This window comes from Sinohyriopsis cumingii, chromosome 11, assembly GCF_028554795.1.
Source record: "Sinohyriopsis cumingii isolate HCF-2022 chromosome 11, ASM2855479v2, whole genome shotgun sequence".
In the NCBI taxonomy this organism is placed as follows: domain Eukaryota; kingdom Metazoa; phylum Mollusca; class Bivalvia; order Unionida; family Unionidae; genus Sinohyriopsis; species Sinohyriopsis cumingii.
The window spans coordinates 12,867,072-12,891,615 of record NC_142971.1 but is presented as its reverse complement, the minus strand read 5'-3'; the positions used below and the strand labels follow the sequence as shown (position 1 = coordinate 12,891,615).

The 24,544-nt window shown below is 35.2% G+C and overlaps 1 protein-coding gene across 2 annotated transcripts in view; it reads left to right on the top strand.

Annotated features, from left to right (window-relative positions):
• The window catches only part of LOC149787622 (gamma-secretase subunit Aph-1-like), a 29,527-nt gene extending 5,633 nt beyond the window's left edge, over window positions 1-23,894 (top strand). For both annotated transcript variants that reach the window (XM_089973799.1, XM_089973800.1), the window contains exons 3-7: window positions 2,212-2,355; window positions 6,326-6,420; window positions 8,039-8,161; window positions 13,914-14,041; window positions 19,681-23,894. In XM_089973799.1, the coding sequence (XP_089829925.1) occupies window positions 2,212-2,355; window positions 6,326-6,420; window positions 8,039-8,161; window positions 13,914-14,041; window positions 19,681-19,860 (670 nt within the window). In that variant the 3' untranslated portion in view covers window positions 19,861-23,894. The remainder of the gene's footprint in view (window positions 1-2,211; window positions 2,356-6,325; window positions 6,421-8,038; window positions 8,162-13,913; window positions 14,042-19,680) is intronic.
• Window positions 23,895-24,544: the final 650 nt, after the last annotated feature.

Here is a 24,544-nt window from a genome sequence, read left to right as displayed (position 1 = left end):
ACTAGGTCATTTTGACCTAGTTTGAATGTTTGAGTGACTTTATCATTTTGAACTGTTTGTTACTTTATACCCTCCATGTCTTGAATCCTGTTTACTTCCACTAACTTCAGTTGGCATGTGGATTCATCTGGACAAAAATATTAGTATATCTGCATGAAAGTAACTCAGTCATACCAAAACTGTATCAGTTTGACCTATTTCTTGATTGACTTCCATATTTTCAGCTGTTTGTTCATTCCTGGCGGAATATCTTGGACCCACTTTTACTTGCATTAATTTCATGAAAATTGTTATGTGGTTACATCTCGATAAATGTAACTGAACCATACCCAAACTGCCTTGATTTGTTAGTTTTCATGCTTGAGTGACTTACACAATTTCAGCTATTTGTTCATTATACCCTAGTTATTTTCTGACCCTCTTTTACCTATACACTGTACTTACAAAACTTGGTATGCGTTTTTATCCGAATGAAAGTAACTCATCTGTACTAGAACTAGATCACTATGACCTAATTTGTATGCTTGAGTGACTTGAATGTTCAGCAATTTGATCATTGCACACTCTTAGACCTATTTCCTATAAAGTCATAAAATTGGTATATTGATACATCTTAACAAGAGTAACTCAGCCATACCAACACTAGGTCAGTGTGACCATATATTCATGTTTGAGTTTCACCTACACTTATGAAAGTAGCAAGATGTATACAAATTAAGGTGAGTGATCATACCATATAAAAACTAGCTCTTTGTGCCCTAATTTTAATATTTGAGTGACTTTTGTGTTTTCACCTATCCATTTGTACTCTCTCAGTATCTTAGATCCTATACTCTTGAAACTTTGAGGCGTCTCAAGGGGGTAACTTAGCTGCACCAAAATTAGATCAGTGTAACCTAATTTTCATACTTCAGTGTTTTTTCAATTATCTGTTCATTAAATCCTCTGTAGCTTGTATTCTATTTTAACTGCACTCATGAAAGTGTATCTTAATGTAAGTAACTCATCCATACCAAAAGTAATAATCCAACATAATTTTTAAGTTTGAGTCTCTGGTGTTTCTATGTAACAGTCTGTTCATTGTTGGCTACTCGAAATGTGTTCCAGTATTTTGCATGTATGAGTAAAGACTGTTTGACTTATTTTGCTTGCAAAGGATAGTGTTTCTATCACAGTGACAACATTGTTGGCAGCAGCTGTATCAAATTTTCTATACATATCTTGATTTCTTTGAGAGGACTCTGGAGCAGTTGTATATTTAGTGGAGAGTTAGTTCCTGGGTTGCCTACCAGATGTGTGTCCTACACAGGGATGCGTTCTTAGCTAGCTTTAATTCAATTTTCGGACGTACACTTAATTGGGAGGTTATGACTATAAGGGTTGCTGAATGCATGGAAGGCAATGAGTATTTTAACTTGTGAACCTTGGTTCAATTCCTAGTAGGTATGAATTATGAAATATAACATTCTAACATGTGTTGGGTGTGTTGTTTTTGTTTGGAGCAGGGCAGAGAATAAAGAAAATGCCATGGAATCATATTGTAATAATTTTACTTTATGTAAATTAAATTTATTTTTCATTTTATGGTATTTTCTGCATTTAAATATAAAATAATAAACTTATTGTTGTTTTCTTTAAACCCATATTATCCTACATTTCACATATAAATTCAGGTACAGTGGTTATTAAAACCCTAAAATTGAATGATTGCCACAGGGTCTGTACAGTGGATATTACCTTAGTGCTCCCAGACGTTGTGATTTTTAACTATATTTGTCTGGTAATGTGTCAGCACAACTGACATATCAGACCTTCACAACAAAAATATTGCAGCATAAGCCTTCATTACAAAGAAAATACATTTTATAACTGTCTCTTTTTATCAACTTCCAGCGCTTATTTGAGGACCTAATCAAATAAAACTTTACTGCTAAACTGGACATGCAATACCAGTCAATTAAGTATATGTATTTTTATTGTAAGTTGACTTATTGTCAGGTAAATATTTCAGTCTTGAAGGGATTCCAGTATACAGAGGTTTTGGTTTTGAGGAGTTTCATGGTACATGTAATTTTGTATTTTTTTCATGGTTTGATTAAAGAATAAGAACTACAATTCTGTTTTCCTATCCTTAAGTTGTACTGAGGAATTATACTACATGCATTTCTTTTTCATTCAATAATACAGTAATATGTAGTCTCTGTTTTTCAGTGCATTTTTCTGGCTGCTGTCGTTATTGATTTCCTCGATACTTTGGTATGCTGTTGTACCACTGAGACAAGAATTGGCCTTTGGTTTAGTATTCTCTGTACTATTCCAGGAAACATTCAGATTTCTATTTTATAAACTTCTGAGGTAAGTTGTTTCTTAGTACAGATTTCATATATATATATATATATATATATATATATATATATATATATATATATATGATTATCATTACTAACACAATCCAAGCTGTTGTGATAGTCACCGGCATTATAGTCATCTTCCATCCAGCTAGTTGATAGGCTAATTTGAATGATGTTAATAATGTTATGCCTGTGAGCAGATTTGCATAATTAGCATGATGCAAAATCATTAGTCTTATTTGTGACCTTAAATGTCTCTAGATGGCACAAAAGTTGTTTTCTGTTGAGTTCATTTTTTAATGATGGACAGTATCCTCAGTAAGATTTTCAAAATTCCTGAACTAAAATAGCATTTCCCAGTAGTGTAACCTTATTTAATTTGTTTACTTGATTGTTACCCTTTGGAAGATAAAACTTTTGCTTGACTGATTGTTATCCTTTGGAATACAGCAGCATATTTTGAATTCTTGTAATTTTGTTAATGTTTTACACCACAATCAAGCCGATATTATTCAGCTAAATTGTAAAGTGTCAGTATTGTAGGTTCATGGAAGACAAACTGATGTCTTTTTTTGCTTCACACACATACTTCTAGACCATTCCAGTGGCCTAGTGGTTAGAGCATCCACCTCGGATACGGTAGGTAGTGGGTTCGATCCCTGGCCAAGTCATACCAAAGATTTACAGAAATGGTACTAACAGCTGCCTCGCTTGGCACACTCAGCATTAAGAGGTTAGTGTTATGATTGGTCAGCCTGGTGTCAGGATAATGTGACTGGGTGGGACATCATGCTACATGTCTGCGTGATGCCCCAGTGCTAGACATCACTATAAACTGTCACACTGCAAACATTGTAGTGATATGACTGAAAAATTGTTAAAGCTACATTAAAAATCCAAATCACACACACACACACACACACACACACACACACACATATTTCTAACACTTGATAACTAAACTTTTACCTGCCTTTTTCTATGCTAACTGACATAGGCAAACCTAGATGTAACCTGATGTGGACTGTAAGAAATCCTCACAACCAGTGACTTAAAATGTTATGGTAACCTTATCTGCTAATCAGTCTTTCCTTTGTAGTTTCAAGTCTTAATCAACCACCTCCATTAAACAGCCAGGATAGTCCATCCTTAGGCACCGCTCCAGTGGCCTGTTGGTTAGAGCATCCACCTTGGAAGCGGGTGGTCGTGGGTTTGAACCCCTGCCGAGTCATACCAAAGACTTTAAAAAAGTGGTGCTAACAGCTGCCTAGCTTGACGCTCAGCATTAAGAGGTTAGTGTTAGGACTGGTCGGCTTGGTGTCAGGATAATGTGACTGGGTGGGATATCATGCTACATGTTTGCGACATGATGCCCCAGTGCTAGAAAACACTATAAACTGCCACACTGCAGACATCGTAGCAATATGACTGAAAAATTTTTAAAGCTACATTAAAAATCCTAATCACACACACACCTTCCTTAGGCTAATATTTAAGGAGAGGTTACACTATATTCTGTTTTTCTTATGAAGCTTGGGGAGCTGCAGCAATCACTGTTGGTTGGTTAGAATGCTTGACTCCAAATCAGTGGGTTTCAGGTTCAAATTCCACCCAGACCATACTTTGTCAGCTGTTGTAGTGACTCTGGGCAAGACATTTTACTCCTATTGCCTTGGCTCTAGATAATGTTTTATCTGATGTGTCATGAAACAATGGGCATTAAGATAAACCTTATAAATGAAGACTGATTACCTTAATTATTAATTAATAATCCAACCTTGTAAATGAAGACTGGTTACCTTAATTGTTTTATGATGATCCAACCTATGAATGAAGACTGGTTACCTTCATTATTTTATGATAATCCAAACCTTATGAATGAAGACTGGTTACTTTAATTATTTTATGATAATCCAAACCTTCTGAATGAAGACTGGTTATCTTAATTGTTTTATGATAATCCAAACCTTATGAATGAAGACTGGTTACCTTTATTATTTTATGACAATCTAAACATTATAAATGAAGACTGGTTACCTTAATTATGTTATGAGAATCCAAACCTTATGAATGAAGACTGGTATCTGTAATTATTTTATGATAATCCTATGTTTAGCAATAAGCTCATCCACACTTGTTTTAAATATTTTCACATGAGTTTATAAGACTGGTTGCCTAGTCTTGTTCAGGTGTCGCAATTACAGAAAACACTCACATTACATATCAGTAGAATCAGTGACCTTTTGAACTAAATGGACTAAAATACAGTGCACTCAGAATACATGAGAGACCTGATTTAGATTTAGAGGTGTGACTGTGTGAGTGATTTGGATTTTGAATATAGCTTTAAGATAAATTTCTCAGTCATATTGCTATGATGTCTGCATTGTGGCAGTTTACAGTGATGTCTAGCACTGGAGCATCATGCCACAGACATGTAGCATCATGTCAGGCTGACCAGTCCTAGTACTGACCTCTTAATGCTGAGCGCCTAGCTAGGCATCAGTTAGTACCATTTTTCTAAGTCTTTTATATGATTTGGTAGGGGTTCAAATCCATGACCTTCCAAGGCAGAAGCTCAAACCACTAGGACACCAGAGAGGGGCATTATCCTTTGGCTATCCATGTTTTTGTCTTTAGCTCTGGTACTGATTTTAATTTCTATGGCTATATTAAAATCAGAAAGAGAGAATAAGGCAGTATTTTTTTAAAATGAAAGAAAATTTGCTTATAAATTTAACTTTACAAAATATTAAATTTTGCATTTAAATAAACTAGGCAGACGGGTATATATTGACTTTGTCTTAGACAAATTCACACATCTCTATCAGTTGTATCAGGTTCAAGGTCAAAGGACGTGACAAAGAATTTTGTACTGTACTTGCAGATATCTAATTCAAATATGTACATTGTAATTCATAAGAAAGTCTTTCATTACCAAATTTGTTATGTTGGAGTTTTCATGAATGTCAGAGATGGTTTAAGTACTCAGCAGTTAAAAGACTCAGGGGAAAGAAAAAAACAGACTTATCTTGGATTTTGGGGAAGCATTATTTTGAGGAACTTATTGTTGGGTAAATCATTGGCCAAAAATGTGCAAATTTTCTTCATATCTTGATGTCTGATGATATCCAGCACTTTTTGGTGCAGGTGTCGTCCCCTCATCTGCAGTGTCCTGTCTTCTGCAGTTTGTCTTCCCCATGTTGGCATTTGTCCTCCTCTGATCTGGACAGCACTCCTCTGTAGTGTGGCCTTCACTCATCTGTAGTTTGTCTTCTCCTTGTCGGCAGTGTCCTCTGTAGTGTGTCCTGCACTTATCAGCAGTTTGTCTTCTTGTTGGCTGTGTGTCCTCCACTGATGTGGACGGCACATCTCTGTAGTGTGTTCTCCACTCATCTGCAGTTTGCCTTCTCCATGTCGGCACTGTGTCCTCCACTGATATGGACAGCGCTCCTCTGTAGTGTGTTTTCCACTCATCAGCATTTTGTCTCCTCCTTGTTGGCAGTGTGTCCTCCACTGATCTGGACAGCACTCCTCTGTAGTGTGTCCTGCACTCATCTGCAGTTTGTCTTCACTGATCTGGACAGAACTCCTTTTTAGTGTGTCCTCCACTCATCTGCAGTTTAAATTGTAGATTAGAAGCACAGTTAAATTGTTGCTGCAGATAGCCATGAAATTGACATATCAGAATACGTCTTATTCTTTTGAAAATATCCTTCTGACTTACTGTGGTTTTTTTCTTTCAGGTAAGTATTGCCAAGAAGTAGCAGAATCATCAGTATTTTATTGTTCCAATCTGAAAATTGTTGTTTAGGCTTATATGGCATGTAGCATTTTATGAATGCTGCATCTCTTGTGAAAATGCTTGTTTCTAAAAAAAGCAAGGTCAAAATTTTCTTATGAAATTCCACTGCAATCCTGCATATGGTTCAGTGTTCAAAGTGTTAATGTGTACAATATATACAATATTACAGGAAGGCAGACCGTGGTTTACAGCAGGTGAGCCAGACTGGACAGAATGCTAACATTACCCCCAGAGATATCTCCAACAAGCACATCATGGCATATGGTAAGTTTATCAGTGAACTTTGGAACATTCATTATGGCATCAGGAATTGTCTTCATGGCATATGGTAAGTTTATCAGTGAACTTTGGAATATTCATTATGGCATCAGGAATTGTCTTCATGGTATATGGTAAGTTTATCACTGAACTTTGGAATATTCATTATGGCATCAGGAATTGTCTTCATGGTATAAGGCATGTTTAACATCACAAATTGGAATTTTATAATGGTAGATGTAACTCTAAATATTTGTGATTTTTAATCAAGCATTCAGAAGGTCTAATACAGTTACCTTGAATATGTAGGGCCCTAAATAGGAGCCTAATGGTAACAACTGCTTTCTTTCTGTCTGTCTGTCTGTCTGTCCATTTACACTTATTGCTGCAGCGAACATAGCTCTGCAACCATTGCACCTAAGAGGTATGTCATTTGATTGGTGAAATAGTTATGACATAAATGTGTCATATATCTCTGATACAGCAGATCCTTGTAACCAGCATACAACCTAGCCCTTTTTCCCTGTTAATGTTACATCTATAAAACAGCAGATCCTTGTAACCAGCATAGAACATGGTCCTTTTTTCCTGTCAGTATTACATCTCTCATACAGCAGATCCTTGTAACCAGCATACAACATAGTCCTTTTTCCCAGTCCATGTTCCATATCTGATACAGTAGATCCTTGTAACCAGTATGAAACATAGTCCTTTTTCCCAGTGTACATATCTGATACAGCAGATCCTTCTAACCAGAATATAACTGCCTTTTTTCCCTGTCAGTGTTACATATCTGATACAGTAGATCCTTGTAACCAATATACAACATAGTCCTTTTCCCAGTGTTACATATCTGATACAGCAGATCCTTCTATCCATTCCGGATCACTGCCATCTCACCTCTGTCTACGTGGTTCGAGTCTCAGGCTCGGCTAATGTAGGTACATGAGAAAGATTGCCAGTAGCTTCTCGGGGGTCAGTGCTTCTTCCCTGGGTTTTCCAGGGTTCTTCCTCCACTAGTTATACTGGCTGCCATGTATAGCCTATCTTGTGCTGAAAAATGGCATTAAACCATACAACAACAACAACAACAACAATAGATCCTTATAAACAGCATATAACAGCCTGTTTTCTCCAGTCAGTGTTACATATGTGATACAGCAGACCCTTCTAACCAGCCTATAACATATTCTTTTTTCCCTGTCAGTGTTACAACCCTGGTACAGCAGATCCTTGTAGCCAGTCTACAGCATAGTCTTTTGTTACAACTGATACAACAGATCCTTATAATCAGCATACAACAGTCTTTCATTCCAGTCAATGTTAGGTTAAATTTTGCCAGAATTAAGAAAAGTTGGAAATTTGTCAAAAGTGAGGCCATGAGGCTGAAATCCAAGACCAAAAAGCATTTTTTTGTCCTGCGCATGTCATGGGAAAATAGTCTATACAGCTTCCATAGACAAATGACCAAAGACCAGTATGAAAGTTGTTCTGAATTAGATTTCCCTCAATTTATTTAAGAGAAATGAAGGAGTTTTTGGTCTGTCATGTCTGATATGCTTCTGAATGCTTTTGCTGTGGATTAGTAAATAAAAATGCTAATTTTCTGCCTTGATTATTTCAGTGTCAGGACTTGGTTTTGGTATTATATGTGGTGCATTTTCACTGGTGAATGTGTTAGCAGATATGTGGGGACCTGGGACCATTGGTATCAAGGGAGATTCTCAATATTTCTTTGTTGCATCAGGTAAGTGGGAAAGTGTTTGTTTTTAGTTTACTTGGACAGAGACCAGATGACTGTTATAATGCCTGCATCAGCCATGTGTCATGAATGATGCATGCATCAAAAATTATTTTAAGCTTCTCAAAAACTAGTTGACCAATTTTGACCAAATTTGGCACATGAAAGCTTTCAATTTTGTTCTGATGATGCCAAGCCACCATCAGATGTGACCATCATTACTAAAAATATAAAAAAAATCCTTAAATGACTTCTCAGAATCAAATATGACTGATTTGCTAAAACTAGGAAAGACACTGTTGACTAAAATTAGCAAAATGTTCAAGTGACTTCTAAAAATCCCCACAGTAGAATTTAACCAGACTTGACAAAAAGTATTCTGGCATGAAAATTTATCAAATATATACAAAAGAACTGCCCTCATATATGGCTGCTGTTACAAAAAATAAAAAAAATCTTCCAACAGCTTTCAACAGAATTCTTTTGACCAGTTTTCACCAAAAGCATGCTGACATAGATGACTTAAGATTTGCAGAAATATGCTTTTCCACCATTATATTTGGCCACCTTTACTAAGAACAGAAATACCTTCAATGACTTTTTCTCCGACACTGCTGAACAGAATTTCATTATGTTTGATAGAAAGAATCCTGACATGAATAACTTTAAAATTTGTACAAATGATGCTGCTTTGCCATCAACTCTGGCCACCATTACCAAAAATAGAATAACCTTAGGACTTCTTCGGAACTATTGATTAGGATTTTACCAAACATCATAGGAAGCTTCCTGCCACAAATACCTTTCACATTTATGTAAAGGCTGTTAATCCATTATTACATACAGTTACTATTACTAAACTTAGAAAAAACCCTAAATGACTTCTTCTATATAAAAAAACACTCAGCAGATATTGACCAAATTTGACAGAAAGAATCCTGGCAAAGATTATCATTTCTTTCAGTTTTCTATAACTCATGTTGATTCACCATTAAATATGGCCATCTTTACTAAAAATAGAAAAAAAACTGTAAATGACTCCTTCAAACCTGTTCAGTAGAATTGGAGAGCATCATAAAATGATGACCTTTAAAAAAGTTTTACAAACGTTGCTGATTTGCTGTCAAATATGGCTACTGATAATCAAAATAGAACTGGAAATGACTTGTACAAAAGCTGTTCAATACAATTTGACAAACATGACAAAAAGCATCATCGCATGAAGATCTATGATGTCATTCTGCCATCAAATATAGCAGCTGTTGCTAAAAAGAAATGTAAAAGAAAATTGTAGATAACTTCTCAAAAACTGGTCAAAAGAATCTGACAAAATTTCATCGAATGCATACTGGCATAAATAGCTTTCAAGTTTCTGTAACTAATGCTGATCAGCCATCAAATATGGCCACCATTACTAACAATAGAACCGTTCCAGTGGCATAGTGGTTAGAGCATCTGCCTCGGATGCGGGAGATCATGAGTTCGATCCCCGGCCAAGTCATACCAAAGACTTAAAAATGGTACTAACAGCTGCCTTGCTTCGCGCTCAGCATTAAGAGGTTAGCGTTAGGACTGGTCTGCCTGGTGTCAGGATAATGTGACTGGGTGACATTATACTACATGTCTGTGGCATGATGCCCCAGTGCTTGACATCACTATAAACTGCCACACTGCAGACATCGTAGCGATATGATAGAAAAATTGTTAAAGCTACATTAAAAAATCAAAATCACACACACATACACACTAACAACAGACAAAATCTTTAAACATCTTCTCCAGAACCTAGGAGCTGATGCAGCCTTCTGCATATCACATGAGGTGGGGGCCCCGATTGGCCGAGTGGTCTAAAGTGCTCTCTGTTATGGATCACTGCCATCTCACCTCTGTCTACGTGGGTTCAAGTCTCGGATTCAGCCAATGTGGGTATGTGAGAAAGCTTGCCAGTAGCTTCTCATGGGTCAGTGGTTCTGTCCGGGGTTTTCCCGAGTTCTTCCTCCACCATTAATACTGGCCGCCATGTATAGCCTATCATGTGCTGAAAAATGGCGTTAAACCCTACAACAACAACAACAACAACAATCACATGAGGTGACTAATGAAGGCAGGAACTGTGGTGGCTAATAGTTATTATGCTGAACTTGTAACCAAATAGGTGCAGGTTCCAGTTCTGCTATTGGATCAGCCAGGGTCATCTATTGTAGTTTGTCCTTGGGCACAATTGCTTTCACACTAAATAACCTACTTGTGTTGCTGCATCCAAATCAGAACTGCTGAACAAAATTCTGTTACATTTGACAGAAATTTTTTGGGCATGAAGACCTTTCAGAAATTTGCTGATTGTGCTGATTCACCATCAGATATGCCCACCATTACTAAAATAGACAAATCTTAAAAGAACTTCTCCAGAACAATTGAATAGAATTTTATCAAACTTGGCAGAAGGCAGCCTGGAATGAATATATTTATAATATGACAAAAAAGACACAAATCCACCATCAGTTGTGGCTGCTGCAATTAAAAACTGAATGACTTCTAAAAAAAAACTGCTCAAAAGAATTTGACTAAATTTCACAGAAAGTTTACATAAATGCCTATACAGGTCACATTATGCAGACATGCCATCAGATATGGATGATGACAGAAAAACTAAAAAAAACTTGAGAAATCAGTATTGGAAGAAAATTCATGTGAAAGCATCGTACCAACCCAGATTTCTTGTCCACCCACTTTTGTAGTTGGCTGTTAGGCAGATGTCAGTTTGGTGAGTAATCTCTGGCTAACTTGGATGTCTTGTTTTAATTTTATAAAACATGACAGAGCCATTCAGATTTTAAAACTTTGTATTTTGAAGTTATAATAAAATTGAAGCAGATTTTTAAAAAATTATCTTTATATTTAGTAGAAGTTAAGTGTATTTGACACTGAATTTTATTTGCCTAGCAAGAATTTGGAACTTTTACTGGGTTACATACCAGGGTTTCCAGTTTTGTAAGAAATTTAGGTTTTTAACCAGTCTATCAATCACGCCTAGTGCATAATTTCACAGCATACTTGAATCAAGAAAAAGAAATCTGCTTTTATTATAAAAAATTTATGGAATGTCACATTTTGTGCATGCTTGCATAAGAACAAAGTATAGTAGTTTAAATTAGATTTCTATACAAATCATGTATCTAACTCTTAAGCATTGCACCTGCAGTGAAATAGAGATGGCAAAACACTTTTATCTAGACTGTCCAGAATACTCCAATCTTAGAAATTATATCTTACACACATTCACAATTGAACTTTTATTATTGGGTATGTTCTCTATTGAAAATAACAGGCAAATATTTTTGTCAGTGCAGAACTTCATTAGCAGTGGCTAAAACATTTAAGTAAATGATCTAACTTGAAACCTTTTGAATGATATTTATTTAGTTCTTGTTCTTTGTTTTGTTTTGTGTTTAAAACATTTGTACAAGCATCCAGATTTGTGATGTTATATTTTTTGTTGGGGAGATAGTGCTTTAATATGGACATGCTCTCTACTGAATCCCCAAATCATATGTTTGTAACTTGACAGAGTTTCTCAAAAATAAATATAGTTTAAACTAATCAACCATTCTGCCACTCACCCACCGAGATATCCCCCCATTTGTTGAGAGAATATGTATTGTTACCAGTCTTCTATTGTTGTGTGTCACATATTGGGTTTTACTGAATGCATATGCAAGGGTGTGTTGTCTGTAGCTTTGAGATTGCATGAATACTAGATGTTATACATGTGTTCATTTAATATGAAATTTACAAGTTGAATAATATATGCCACAGTATATAAAATTGTGCATGCCACAATATGTCAGATGAGCACTAGTTGAATAATGTTAAATGCAACAGTGTATCACGTGAACACTAGTTGAATAATATATGCCACAATATGTCAAATGAACACTTTTTGCATATTACATGCCACAGTATGTTAAATGAACACTTTTTGCATATTACATGCCACAGTATGTTAAATGAACACAAGTTGAATAATAGTATATGCAACAGTATCTTGTCAAATGAACACAAGTTGAATATTATATGCCACAGTATCAGGTGAGATGAACACAAGTTGAATAATTTTACATGCTGAAATATGCCAAATGAACACTAGTTTCAGATTCCATTTATCGCATACTATTAAGGGCTTTTATTGTTGTTGGCTTGACACCATTTTTCAGCACATGATAGGCTATTCATGGTGGCCAGTATGACTGGTGGCAGAAGATCATAGGAAAACCCCCGAGAGAATCACTGACCCACGGGAAGCTACAGGCAAACTTTTTCACATAGCCACATAAGTCAAGATTCAAACCCATGCAAGGGCTTTTACATCGCTGTTTTCTTGCCATAATGTACTGCTAAGTGTTTTGACACATTTTGGCAAACAATTTTATAACATGATGTCAAGGTGCATATTGTTGACTGATTATGAGATCTAGATTTATTACATTTTAGTATTTTTAATAAATACATAGATAATTGATGTTTCATCAGTGTAGCATGCAGTTATAACACTTCTAGTGTAGGTTTTATACATACATTACTATCTACATCTTGACTTGTTGTGTTGGTTTTGTAAATGTATTGCTGTCTATATTTAGGCTTATACTATAGGTTTTATACATCTACTACAATTTACATTTAGTTACCAAGTTATTATATAACTCTTGCTGTCTTCATGGCAAGTAGTCTAGGTTTATTTTATACATGTATTGCTGTTTATATATAGGCTTGTAGCATAGGTTTGAAACATGTACATGTATTACTATCAATATTTAGGCTTGTGGTGTAGGTTTTACACATGTATTACTACCTATATTTAGGCTTGTTGTGTAGGTTTTACACATGTGTTACTATCTATATTTAGGCATTTAGTGTAGGTTTTACACATCTGTTTGGGGCTCCAAGTGGCCGAGCAGTCTAAAGCGCTCACTGTTACAGATCACTGCCATCTCACCTCTGTCTGCGTGGGTTTGAGTCTTGGATTCAGCCAATGTGGTTATGCAGGAAAGTTTGCCAGTAGTTTCCTGTGGGTCAGTGGTTCTTTCCAGTGTTTTCCTGGGTTCTTCCTCCGCCATTTATACTGGCCGCCATGTATAGCCTATCTTGTACTAAAAATGGTGTTAAACCCACAACAACAACAACAACACATTTGTTACTGTCTACATTTACATTTGTAGTGTAGGTTTTATACATGTTTTTCTGTCTACATTTAGGCATGTATTGTAGGTTTTGCAAATATGCTACTGTCTTTAGCATGTTTAGGTTTGTAATGTAGGTTTTATTCATGAATTGTTATCTGTGTTTTCACAAATTTTATGTGTAGGCTTTATATATTACTAATTGTATTTTTAATCTTGTAGTTTAGGTTTTATACATGTGTTACCATCTACATTTAGGCTTGTAGATTAGTTTCTTTTACATGTGTTACCTACAGTTAGTCTTTTAGTGTTGGGTTTTTATTATGCATGACTAAGTTTACGTTTAGGCTTGCAGTTTAGGTTTTATACATGTATTACTATCTACATTGAGAACTGTGTCAATAGCAGTTCTTACTTAATTATGGGACCCCTTCCCAATAAAGTAATGTTTGATGGGAATTTCGTACCCCCACTTGTCCTAGGCCATCTGAAGTTGCAAGGGGTGCTTGGGCCAATGCTATGCCACTGTCTTTAGTTTAGGTTTTATAAATGTATTACTAAATTCTGTTAACTACTTTCAGCTTTCCTTACACTGTGTTTTGTGTTTCTCCACACATTCTGGGGAGTAATATTCTTCAATGCATGGGACAAGAGACACTATCTACTCATTGCTGTAGTTCTGTGCTCACATATGTTGGTGTCATGTCTGGTAAGTCCTCATTTAAAAAAACAAGGAACAAAAGCTGTTCATTTTATGGAAATTGTTCAAAAATTTAAAACAGTTTACACTATGTAACGAATCTTGGTTGCTGAGTAAATATGTTTTGATGAAGAGGTAATTTTAGAACAGAGAAGGAGACAAGTGACCATTGATTGATGACTAAATACTCTTACAGATGCTGAAGCAGGGTTCTATTTACATAAAACTTTTTAATTTGATTACCCTGTTTCCTCACCTATAAGTCAAATCGAACTGAAACTGCACAGACCCAGATCTGCCATTGCATAATGCACCAGCAGATCTGGTCTTTGCAGTTTTGTTAATAGTAATCAGTAGACCAAACAACATAGACCATGGTCTGCAGGCACATTATTCTGTGGCAGATCAGGATCATTGTTGTTTGCAGTTTGACTTGATTTATTGGGAGTATATGTGATATATACTAATTCTAAATTTTGTCTCTAAAATTTTTATCAAGTCAAAATAAGGTTATTGTCTTGGTGTTAATTCCTCAGAATAACCAGATTGTTTCAGAATAGGTTTAATGCATGTACCCTATTATAATTTACAAATAATACTTGTACAAAATTTTGAGCAGATCTTGTATGCATGGTTACGGTTTTATGAAAGTATTTAACCAATGACTGAAAAGGTGCAAAGCAGGAGTGACTGCAGAGATGCAAAGCTTGCATTTTAAAAATCAGCTATTCATTTGCAGTTAGTAGTTTTTGAAGAAATATACCAGTTCTAATTTCTAAGTTTCTAAGTTTACACTGTCAACATGATAGCAATAATCCTTTATCTGTATCAGTCATTTCTTTGTTATATCTTTAGATACGTTGCTGTTAGTTCTGTGTTATATCTGCTGGGCTCATATAAATTGTAGTCCAGTTGCCGAGGCTAGTAAATTTAGCATTGGACTTGTGCCATTTTAAAAGTGCGGCAGTTTTATCAGGCCAGGATTCCTCCCTTTGATCTTCATTTTAGTTGGAGATTAATTTTATGGAACTTTAATATTGTGAAATCATACAGATATGAATTGGCTTTCATTATTTAATATTTTTAACAAATACATAATTATATGTTCATTAAAAACTTAAATCTTCATATAAGAAACTCACAGTTAATATGACTGATCCAAAATGGCAGGCATCATGATACTTGGTCTAAACTTTGATACCTTTCTGGATGAATATGGCTAAGTCTAACTTATCAAGCTATAATTCTGATAACAAATAAATGTCATATAAATAGGTAAGTTATATATCATGACATCATATAAATTCGTTGGTTTTTGCGGATTTAATGCCAGGACATGATGAGCCATAAATGGTTGCCAGTGTATTTAGTGGAGGACAAACCCAGGAAAACCCCAGTAAGCTTTCTTACTTACCCCTCAAGCTAGATTCAAACCCACATGGACATAGGTGAGATGTCAGTCATCTGTAAAGGCAGACATCTTGGATACTTCGGCTACACAGGGCCCCAATGTCATATAAGCACCAGGTTAGCTATGTACATCAACTCATTCAGCCCTGATTCTATCTGTAGGCATGATCCAGTTTCTGCATTCAATGGCTGATCCCGTCTGCAGTCATGATGAATGTGTGTTAGATACAACGTCTCTGATTGGTTACAAATGGGTTTTTCCAAGAGCTAAACAACTATTAAACCAATCAGAAATGATTTTACTTTAATTTGTGAAAATTTGAATTGTTCAGAAGTCAAGGGTTGGTGTTTGAGAGCAGTTTCACTACATGTGTTCTGTTCATGAAAATCGTAATTGATGGCAGACGTAAGAGTGATTTTTGATGAGTGCAAAAATGAGGAGTTTCTCAGGTTTGATTTAGAAAATGTTGAGCAAGCAGAGGAGAGGTATGTTCGGCAGTTGGATATTTTGCGAGATTTAGATTCAGACATATAAGTTTCTGAGATTGAATCATCAGAAGATGAGGATGCTGACAGTGATGATGATAGAGCTCTTGCGGATAAATAGTGTATAAGTAGTGAAAGACTTGGGCAAATAGAAGGAAAAAAAATACATCACTGTGTAGACGAATTCATTTGAAATAATTGGGGGAATTTCGTGGATTTGAATTGGATATAAGAAGAGAAATTAAGGTAAGAGTTTATGCATGTGCACGATGTTTTCAAAATTTTTCAAGCAGTTAAAAACTCTGGGGCACAAGCAGCTAGACACATCTTATTGCTTCTGGGGCATAGCAGCAGTGATACTGATAACAGTGCTGGGGCTGAATGAGTTAAGGAGAAAACTTCATTGCCACCAGTGATGATATATAAAAAGTAGCCCTCAAAAATGACATGTCTTTGTAAAAAATTAAACTTAGATATAAGTTTACAAATAGGTCTAACACTATCAGCCAGTTTTCTCACATTACATGCACTTAAACCAATACCAAAAAGATCAGAGTGAAAGTTAAAAATGGTGTTCAGACCATTTCCCAAGCCATCTTACAAAACAAACAACATTGTAGCAGAATAGGGTGGAATACATATTAAAGTACTCAAGTATGAGTACAGGTACTTTAGATTTGTCAGGTAAGATGTTATGTAAAAGTTCAAGTACTTTTGACTTATTAGAAGTACAAGTATGAGTGCTTTTCAAGAAGTACTTGAAAATACAAATAGAGTACTTTTGACTTATTAGAAGTACAAGTATGAGTGCTTTTCAAGGAGTACTTGAAAATACAAATAGAGTACTTTTGACTTATTAGAAGTACAAATATGAGTGCTTTTCAAGAAGTACTTGAAAATACAAATAGGGTACTTTTGACTTATTAGAAGTACAAATATGAGTGCTTTTCAAGAAGTACTTGAAAATACAAATAGAGTACTTTTGAAGAAGAAAAAACATTCAGATATAGTTCATATTATAACTGTGGAGCTCTAGATTATCTGGTTCAAAAATGACCAGAAGAGGGGGTGTTAGATTTTTGGGGTTTAATGTCATTTTTAGCCCATTATAAGCAATATACTTTGCAGCTGGTATGTTGGACAGGGAAGAGTGCGGTAAGACAAAAGAAATAACCAACAAACAAAAAGCCTCTGGCAAGCTTTCTCACATACCCATAGAGAGTCAAGACTCAAACCCATGCTGATAGATGTGACATGAAGGCAATCTGTAAAGGGAATGCCCTTAGACCACTTTTGACCACCTGGGTCACCTTCAAATGACGATGAATAGTGATAAATTTATACAATCCTAAGTGTCTTATCCTTTGCTTGTGTTGTCTTAATTAAAGACTGAAAATGAAATTTATTTTCATTTTATTTATTTTTGTGTGCTTAAGGAAAAATAATCTGTTATGGCTAAGCATTAAGTAAGTTATTAGCTATGGTATAAGCATTCCTTGAGTGACTAGCCATGGCATAAGCATCAAGTAGGTGATTATTAATGGCATAAGCATTACATGAGTGATTAGTCCTGGCATAAATATTAAATGAGTGATTAGCCATGGCACAGGTATTGAATGAATGATTAGTCTTGGCATAAGTATTAAGTAAGTGATTACTCATGGCATAAGCATCAAATGAGTGATTAGTCTTGGCATAGACATTAAATGTGTGATTAGCCATGGCATAAACATTAAATGAGTGATTAGCTATGGCACATATATTGAATGAGTGATTAATCTTGGCATAAGTATTAAGTGAGTGATTATTAATTGCATAAGCATCAAATGAGTGATTAGTCTTGGCAGAAACATCAAATGTGTGATTAGCTATGGCATAAGCATTAAATGAATGATTAACCACAGCATAAACATTAAAGGGGTGATTAGCCATGGCATAAGCAACTTTTCAATTTGTTTACTGATAAGCTGGGTGACATGTTAATGTATTTCCAAGTACAAGAAAGTATATTGGAAGAAGAGAAACACCTGATTGAATGTTGAAAGCAGTTACTTGATAAACTTTGAGTTCACATGCTGTTGTTCACCAAGTCAGATGTGAGGACATTAATGGCAAAGACAAAGCAGATTCAGTTTGCAGTCTGGTCATATCAAATGTTATAATATCAGTTAATGTGTGTTTGATCATAATATTTACTAGATAAGTTAGACTGGGTCCACACCACATGCACACAAGTTTCAGCTGCCTAAAGAAATTGGGGTTTAAAGTTTGAACATGCTTGGTCTTTTGCAGAAAGTTATGTAACATTAATTCTGTCAACTTTGCATGTAATGGTATTCAGGAAGAAAATACATTATCCTTCAACTTGGTAACTTTATATTTTCCCTAGGAGTCTTGTTTAAATTGAGCTAATTTCTGAACTTTTTTTAAATTAAATGTTTGGAGAGTAATGGCACACAAATTTAAGTGCAGACATTTCTGATATAGTCCAAAATATGCTCTGGAGAGAGCATGGCAACATTTATGTTGAGCACAACTATGAATAAAAGTACTCAGATTTTCAGGACAATGTATTCCATGTCATGTCCGCTTTCTATATGAAGTCTATTCAATATTGGCAACAAAATGCACACTTGTAAAAGATATTACAGGTAGAGGTAGATGCTGTCTATAAGAATGCTTAAGTATACATTCATTATTAACCATGTCCTCTATATTGAAAGTAGTCAGTTTCCTTTTAGTGTCTTGTATTTGTGTAAGTTTTGTTCATCTAAATAATCAAATGTCAACTACTAGTAAATTTGTTTGTAAATAATCTAGTGTTAAATTTTTAAGGAAAAACCTTCAAAATTATTCATTGTGTTTAGTTTTTAATATAGTGTTATGGGTTGGCTATTATTGGCTATACCATGCTATGGAAATTTGAGTAAGTCAGCTGACCTAGACTGGCCAGAGTGCGTATTGAACCAGGACCCCAGAATTATGTATATGAAACTCGACTGAGCTACTATGGCTGCCTTAGTCTGTGCTCAAAAAGTTCAAATAGTCCAGTTTATTCTCTGATAAACCCCAGTGTTAATTTAACAGTTGTGATAGCAATTTTATTTTGGGTGGGTGGGGAGGTTGCAATGTAGCAATAATCCTGGTTATAAACCCTGCAAGGTCTCTCTGCTGCAAAAACAATCAAGTTAATTTCAAGTCCAGTAAATGCAACACATTAATTTATTTATCAGGCATCATATGAATATCTCAGTAACGGTCCCCATTAATTAATGCAACCAGTACGTTCTGAATTAAAATATCTTGAGATGCAGTTAAATGTTTTGTATATTGAACTTCCATTATGATTATTTCTTGGTGATCATTCTGTTAGATTGATGGAACATAATTGGTGAGCAATCTCATAGTGTTATCACAAAAGAATTTACTTTGCACTTAAACTCATCCCTAATGTACAGAAACATCACTTGCAAACTGTAACAAGTGTTGACACTGAAAACTCTCTAAACCAGAAACTCAAAAAACGAAATCCCTTCAAAACTGGAAGTTTTTTGGTCTTGAATTTCCTCTTCTTTCAGTTAAACTAAATAATTAACACTAAAACTGCCTGGAAAAGCAAATGTTTAGTTTGTTTTCTAGGGTTTTTCATAATTATAGGTTTTATAATATTTTAAGCAGTGATTTTTGTCCATGAATTTTATTTCAGTTCCATATAGAAATGTACGTAATTATTCCTGTTTATCCATTTGCAGACCTTACTAAACCAGAGAACAAGTTATCGGTCTGAGCCTCTTTATCTGGCCAGTATTATTCCGGCCTACATCATCATGTTCACAATGGCTGTGATCGCTTTTTACACTGCTGGTGGGTCTTTCAGGAACATTATGGCAGCTGTATCCTGCAAAAAGTCATCGAACTATATAGTTGATTAATTCCACAGAGAACAAGCACTGTTTAGTATGACATACATGTATAATATGCATTATTGAATCTGATTCAGACCATTTATGTGTGATTACATTTTTTTTATTTCTGTATCATGTATTGTAATTAATAATATGTTTTGTTATGATTACTTGTAAATAGCTTTGTTAGAAACAATGTGCACTCAATTGTGTGAACAGAATTTCTCAAGGACTGATATTTATATTTCAAAACGAATTTTCAGAATCAAGACTACAACTGAAAATTGTCACACTTCAACCTACTTTGGTTGATGGTTGAATCATTACTTTGGCGGGGGCCCCAAGTGGCCGAGTGGTCTAAAGCACTCTTCGTTACGGATCACTGCCATCTCACCTCTGTCTGCGGCGGTTCGAGTCTAAGATTCAGCGGGTATGTGAGAAAGCTTGCCAGTAGCTTCTCGAGGGTCAGTGGTTCTTTCCGGGGTTTTCCAATGTTCTTCCTCCACCATTAATACTGGCCGCCATGTATAGCCTATCATGTGCTGAAAAATGGCGTTAAACCCCACAACAACAACAACAACCTTACTTTGGCTGGTACAAATTACAACAAATATTCAATTTCTATGCAGACTAAAGCAAATATAGATAATCTGTTTATGGCAGTATCCGTACATGCAGTCAAATACTAAGATTCCATATTTTTTTTAAAATTTTATACTTGTGACATTGTTCAGGTTGAAAATTAATTTCATTATGCTGTACTGTGAATTCATTTATTTTTCATGGTATTATTTGTTTCTATCTTTTTGTGAAAAGTAACATTTTTGTTGGTATTTCAATTGGTGGACTGAGGAAGGGGTTCTATTATTCCCACAGAAGAAGAATAGTGTATTGAGTCATTATATTAGTTGGGTCTCTTTAGCAACGATAAAATGAATGAAAATTGTTACCTGAAAAAAAATTCAAAGCATTGATCTGAAATATCAGTTTGAAAAGAAGAGTCATGCTGTACAACCAGACTTGCTATAGCAATGACAAGCATGTAAATGCCTTTGTATAAAGGTCAATTGGAATGGCAATTCATTCTGTAAAACCAGACTGGATATAGCAATAACAAGCATATAAAGACCTGTGAATAGTCATATTGTAATGGCAATTCATGCTGTGCAGCCAGACTTGCTGCAGCAATGACCATCTGAGTATAAATGCATGTCATGTTGTACAAAAATTGCTAAAACTACTACAGGCATATATAAAGATCTTCTGTGTATAAAGACTTTCTTTTTTGTAAAGACAATACTGTACATATTGATCCATTTATATATATAGACTGATAAATATTTACTTTTATCAGATGACTGATGTGGCTTATATGTTAATATACCATGTCATAATTTGTTGTAACAAAACATCTAATGGCATCACAAATTACACAGCATCATGCAAAGGAATGGCACAATGACTGAGGCCTCCAAATGTATTTCATAATCATGTCACTACACTGGTTTTCTCAAGTAAAATGGTATTTTCAATCACGCGATAAATATAATCTTTCGTTTGTGTTCATTTCAATTTATATTTATGAAACTATTGAATAATTTCAATCTTTTGGCCACATATGCTCTCAATAGATAGAAATGATCGAGTTGTTGCATACATTTCATGTAAGATCATATATATTCACACACACACACACACACACACACAGATTATCTGCCCATAGTGATTGCGTTTAGTGTGTTAGCTTCTCCACAGAGTGGCAGTTATATACAGATTTGACTGCTATTGAGAGTTTGTTTTCAATTTGGAGATGTAACTCTTGTTGGCTTGTCTGAGATTCTAGAAGAATGCTTTTGAAATTTATGAATAAAATGTTTGCAATATATCTCTTAAAAAGACATCCATAGATATATAGGAATATTTGTGGATTGTTCAAGGAAGTTGTAATTGTGTGTCAATTTTTTTATACTTAATGGTAAACTATGATGCAGCTTTCAGTGAGAAACAATTTGCCAAAGTTTCACCATCTTACCATGAGTTTTCAGATGATTGTTGTTTAGTCAAATTTTCACTGACATACCGACCATGTTGGACTATGTGTGGATCATGATGTAGAGATTCCTGGAGTACTGTACTTGTTTGTCTTTGAAGAAGGGTTATTCACTGATGTACTGACCATGCTGGACTATGTGTGGATCATGATATAGTGATTCCTGGAGTACGGTACTTGTTTGTCTTTGAAGAAGGGTTATTTACTGATGTACTGACCATGCTGGACTATGTGTGGATCATGATGTAGTGATTCCTGGAGTACTGTACTTGTTTGTCTTTGAAGAAGGGTTATTCACTGACGTACTGACCATGCTGGACTATGTGTGATCATGATGTAGTAATTCATGGAGTACTGTACTTGTTTGTTTTTGAAGAATGGTTATTGACTGACGTACTGACCATACTGGGCTATGTGTGGATCATGATGTAGTGATTCCTGGAGTACTGTACTTGTTTGTCTTTGAAGAAGGGTTATTCACTGACTTACTGACCATGCTGGACTATGTGTGGATCATGATGTAGTTATTCCTGGAGTACTGTACTTGTTTGTCTTTGAAGAAGGGTTATTGACTGATGGTCTGACTTGTTAGTAAATTTTACTACACATACTGCAAGTTTTAACTCTACTGGTCTGTCATGGACCAATAGAAATTATGGGATGGTCTGTTATCTATTGTTCATGATCCAGCCATTGTCTGTTTGTTATCACTACACCCTCTGAAACAACAAGGATTGTGATGAAAATTTACCCACATTCATCCGATAATTAGGTTGGTCCTAAATGAAAATTTCCCCACACATTCATCCAATGATTTAGTTGGTCCTAAATGAAAATGATGTTACTGTTTACATTCAGCATGGCCACCACACCCTTTTGCTACACTTCCTTTATGGATGATAATGTCAACATGGGTTTTTTATTTAAAGACCATGATGTCTAGTTGGTACTGAACGAAAATGGTGTCGATTTTTCTTCCAGTATGACCATTATGGTAGCCAGCTTTAACATGATGTTATTGGTACACCTTCTGATTGGAAAGTCATTTTTTGACATGGGATATTAACCCAAAGAAAATGTTGCCACCTGGACATCTATATCACTGAAAGTGGCCATCTTTGAAATCTTAGGATTCTATCACCTGATTGGATGGCAATAATCTACATGGGATTTCACTAAAAGACTTCTCATGATGTTTAGTTGAACCTAAATGAAAATGGTGCCAATCTGACAACAAATAAGACCACTATGGCAGCCATCATGAAAATTTTATTTCTGCTTGTGTTGAGTGGAAAGTTGTAACCAGATCGGATTTGCACCAGAAGATTTCTGTCAATGCCTTGTTTGACCTTAAAGAAAATGGTGCTGATCTTTTATCTAATATTGACAGCAAGGCAGCCACTTGAAACATTTGTTACAGCTGCTTCTCATGAACATGAAGTCATATGACATGGGGAATCACTGGAAGACTGGTGATATCTAGTCAAATCAATGAAAATAATGCTGATCTGACATCCAGTATAACTTCCATGGCAGTCCGCTTGAAAATCTTATTAATCCTCTTAAGTCATGTCAAAATTGGTTTTCATCAAAAGAATTTTGAAGGTATCTACCATGCCCACCACAATGGTTAATTTGAAAATGTTGTTACTACTGAAAAATATGAGATGATTTCAACATTCAGCAGTTAAAAGGAAGCAGTCATTGAATTTGTCAAAAAAAATTGTCATTGAATGTGTCAAAAAACTTTTTATGTTTGAATGTGTAAAAACACTTGTTGTCATTGAGCAGCCATTGAATTTGTGAAAAAAATTCGTTGTCATTGAATGTGTCAGAAAACTTGTTGTCATTGAATGTGTCAAAAACATTTGTTATCATTGATTGTGTCAAAAAACTTATCACTGAATTTGTCAAAAAACTTGTAGTCATTGAATGTGTCCAAAAAACTTGTTGCACTTTTTTGAGAGTATACAAAACATCATAACTGAATAAAAATGTGTCCCTTTTAATATTCAGAACTTTTTTAATTTCGTATTTTTAAATACATGGAATAAAACTGGGTGGATCAAATGAAAACACACAACTGTGAGAGTTAAGAAAGTCATGAATGGGGGAAGGTTTAATTTCCATGATGTGTGAAAAATCAGCTCCGAGATGTAGAATAGACCTTATGCACTTCATTCAAAATGACCAATACAGGTAGTCTGTTTAACCCAGGATGTATCTTCTGATGACATTTCGTGGAAATTTTAAAAGAGTTCAGTTTGTATTAGCAAAATGACTGATTTTTATTTATTTTACCCTCTTTTGCATTTGCCTTTGTTTTGTATACTACTTTTGGATACCTAAACTTACTCTTCACTATGTAGCCAAGATTGTGCTGATGTGCCACTAAATCCTTTATATACATACAAAACAGACATACCTACATTCATACCTACATGCCTACATACATGCATGCATACATACATACTTACATACACACACACACACACACACACACACACAAACACACACACTTGCCTACCCTCCAACATTCAGGTTTAATGTACTCTATCTTACACTCACTGCTGGGCATTGCTTCTGGACAGTTTTATGTAAATATCAATAATGTAAATAAAACACATAAAAATAAGTTGTGTATACTTAATCGTTTATTTT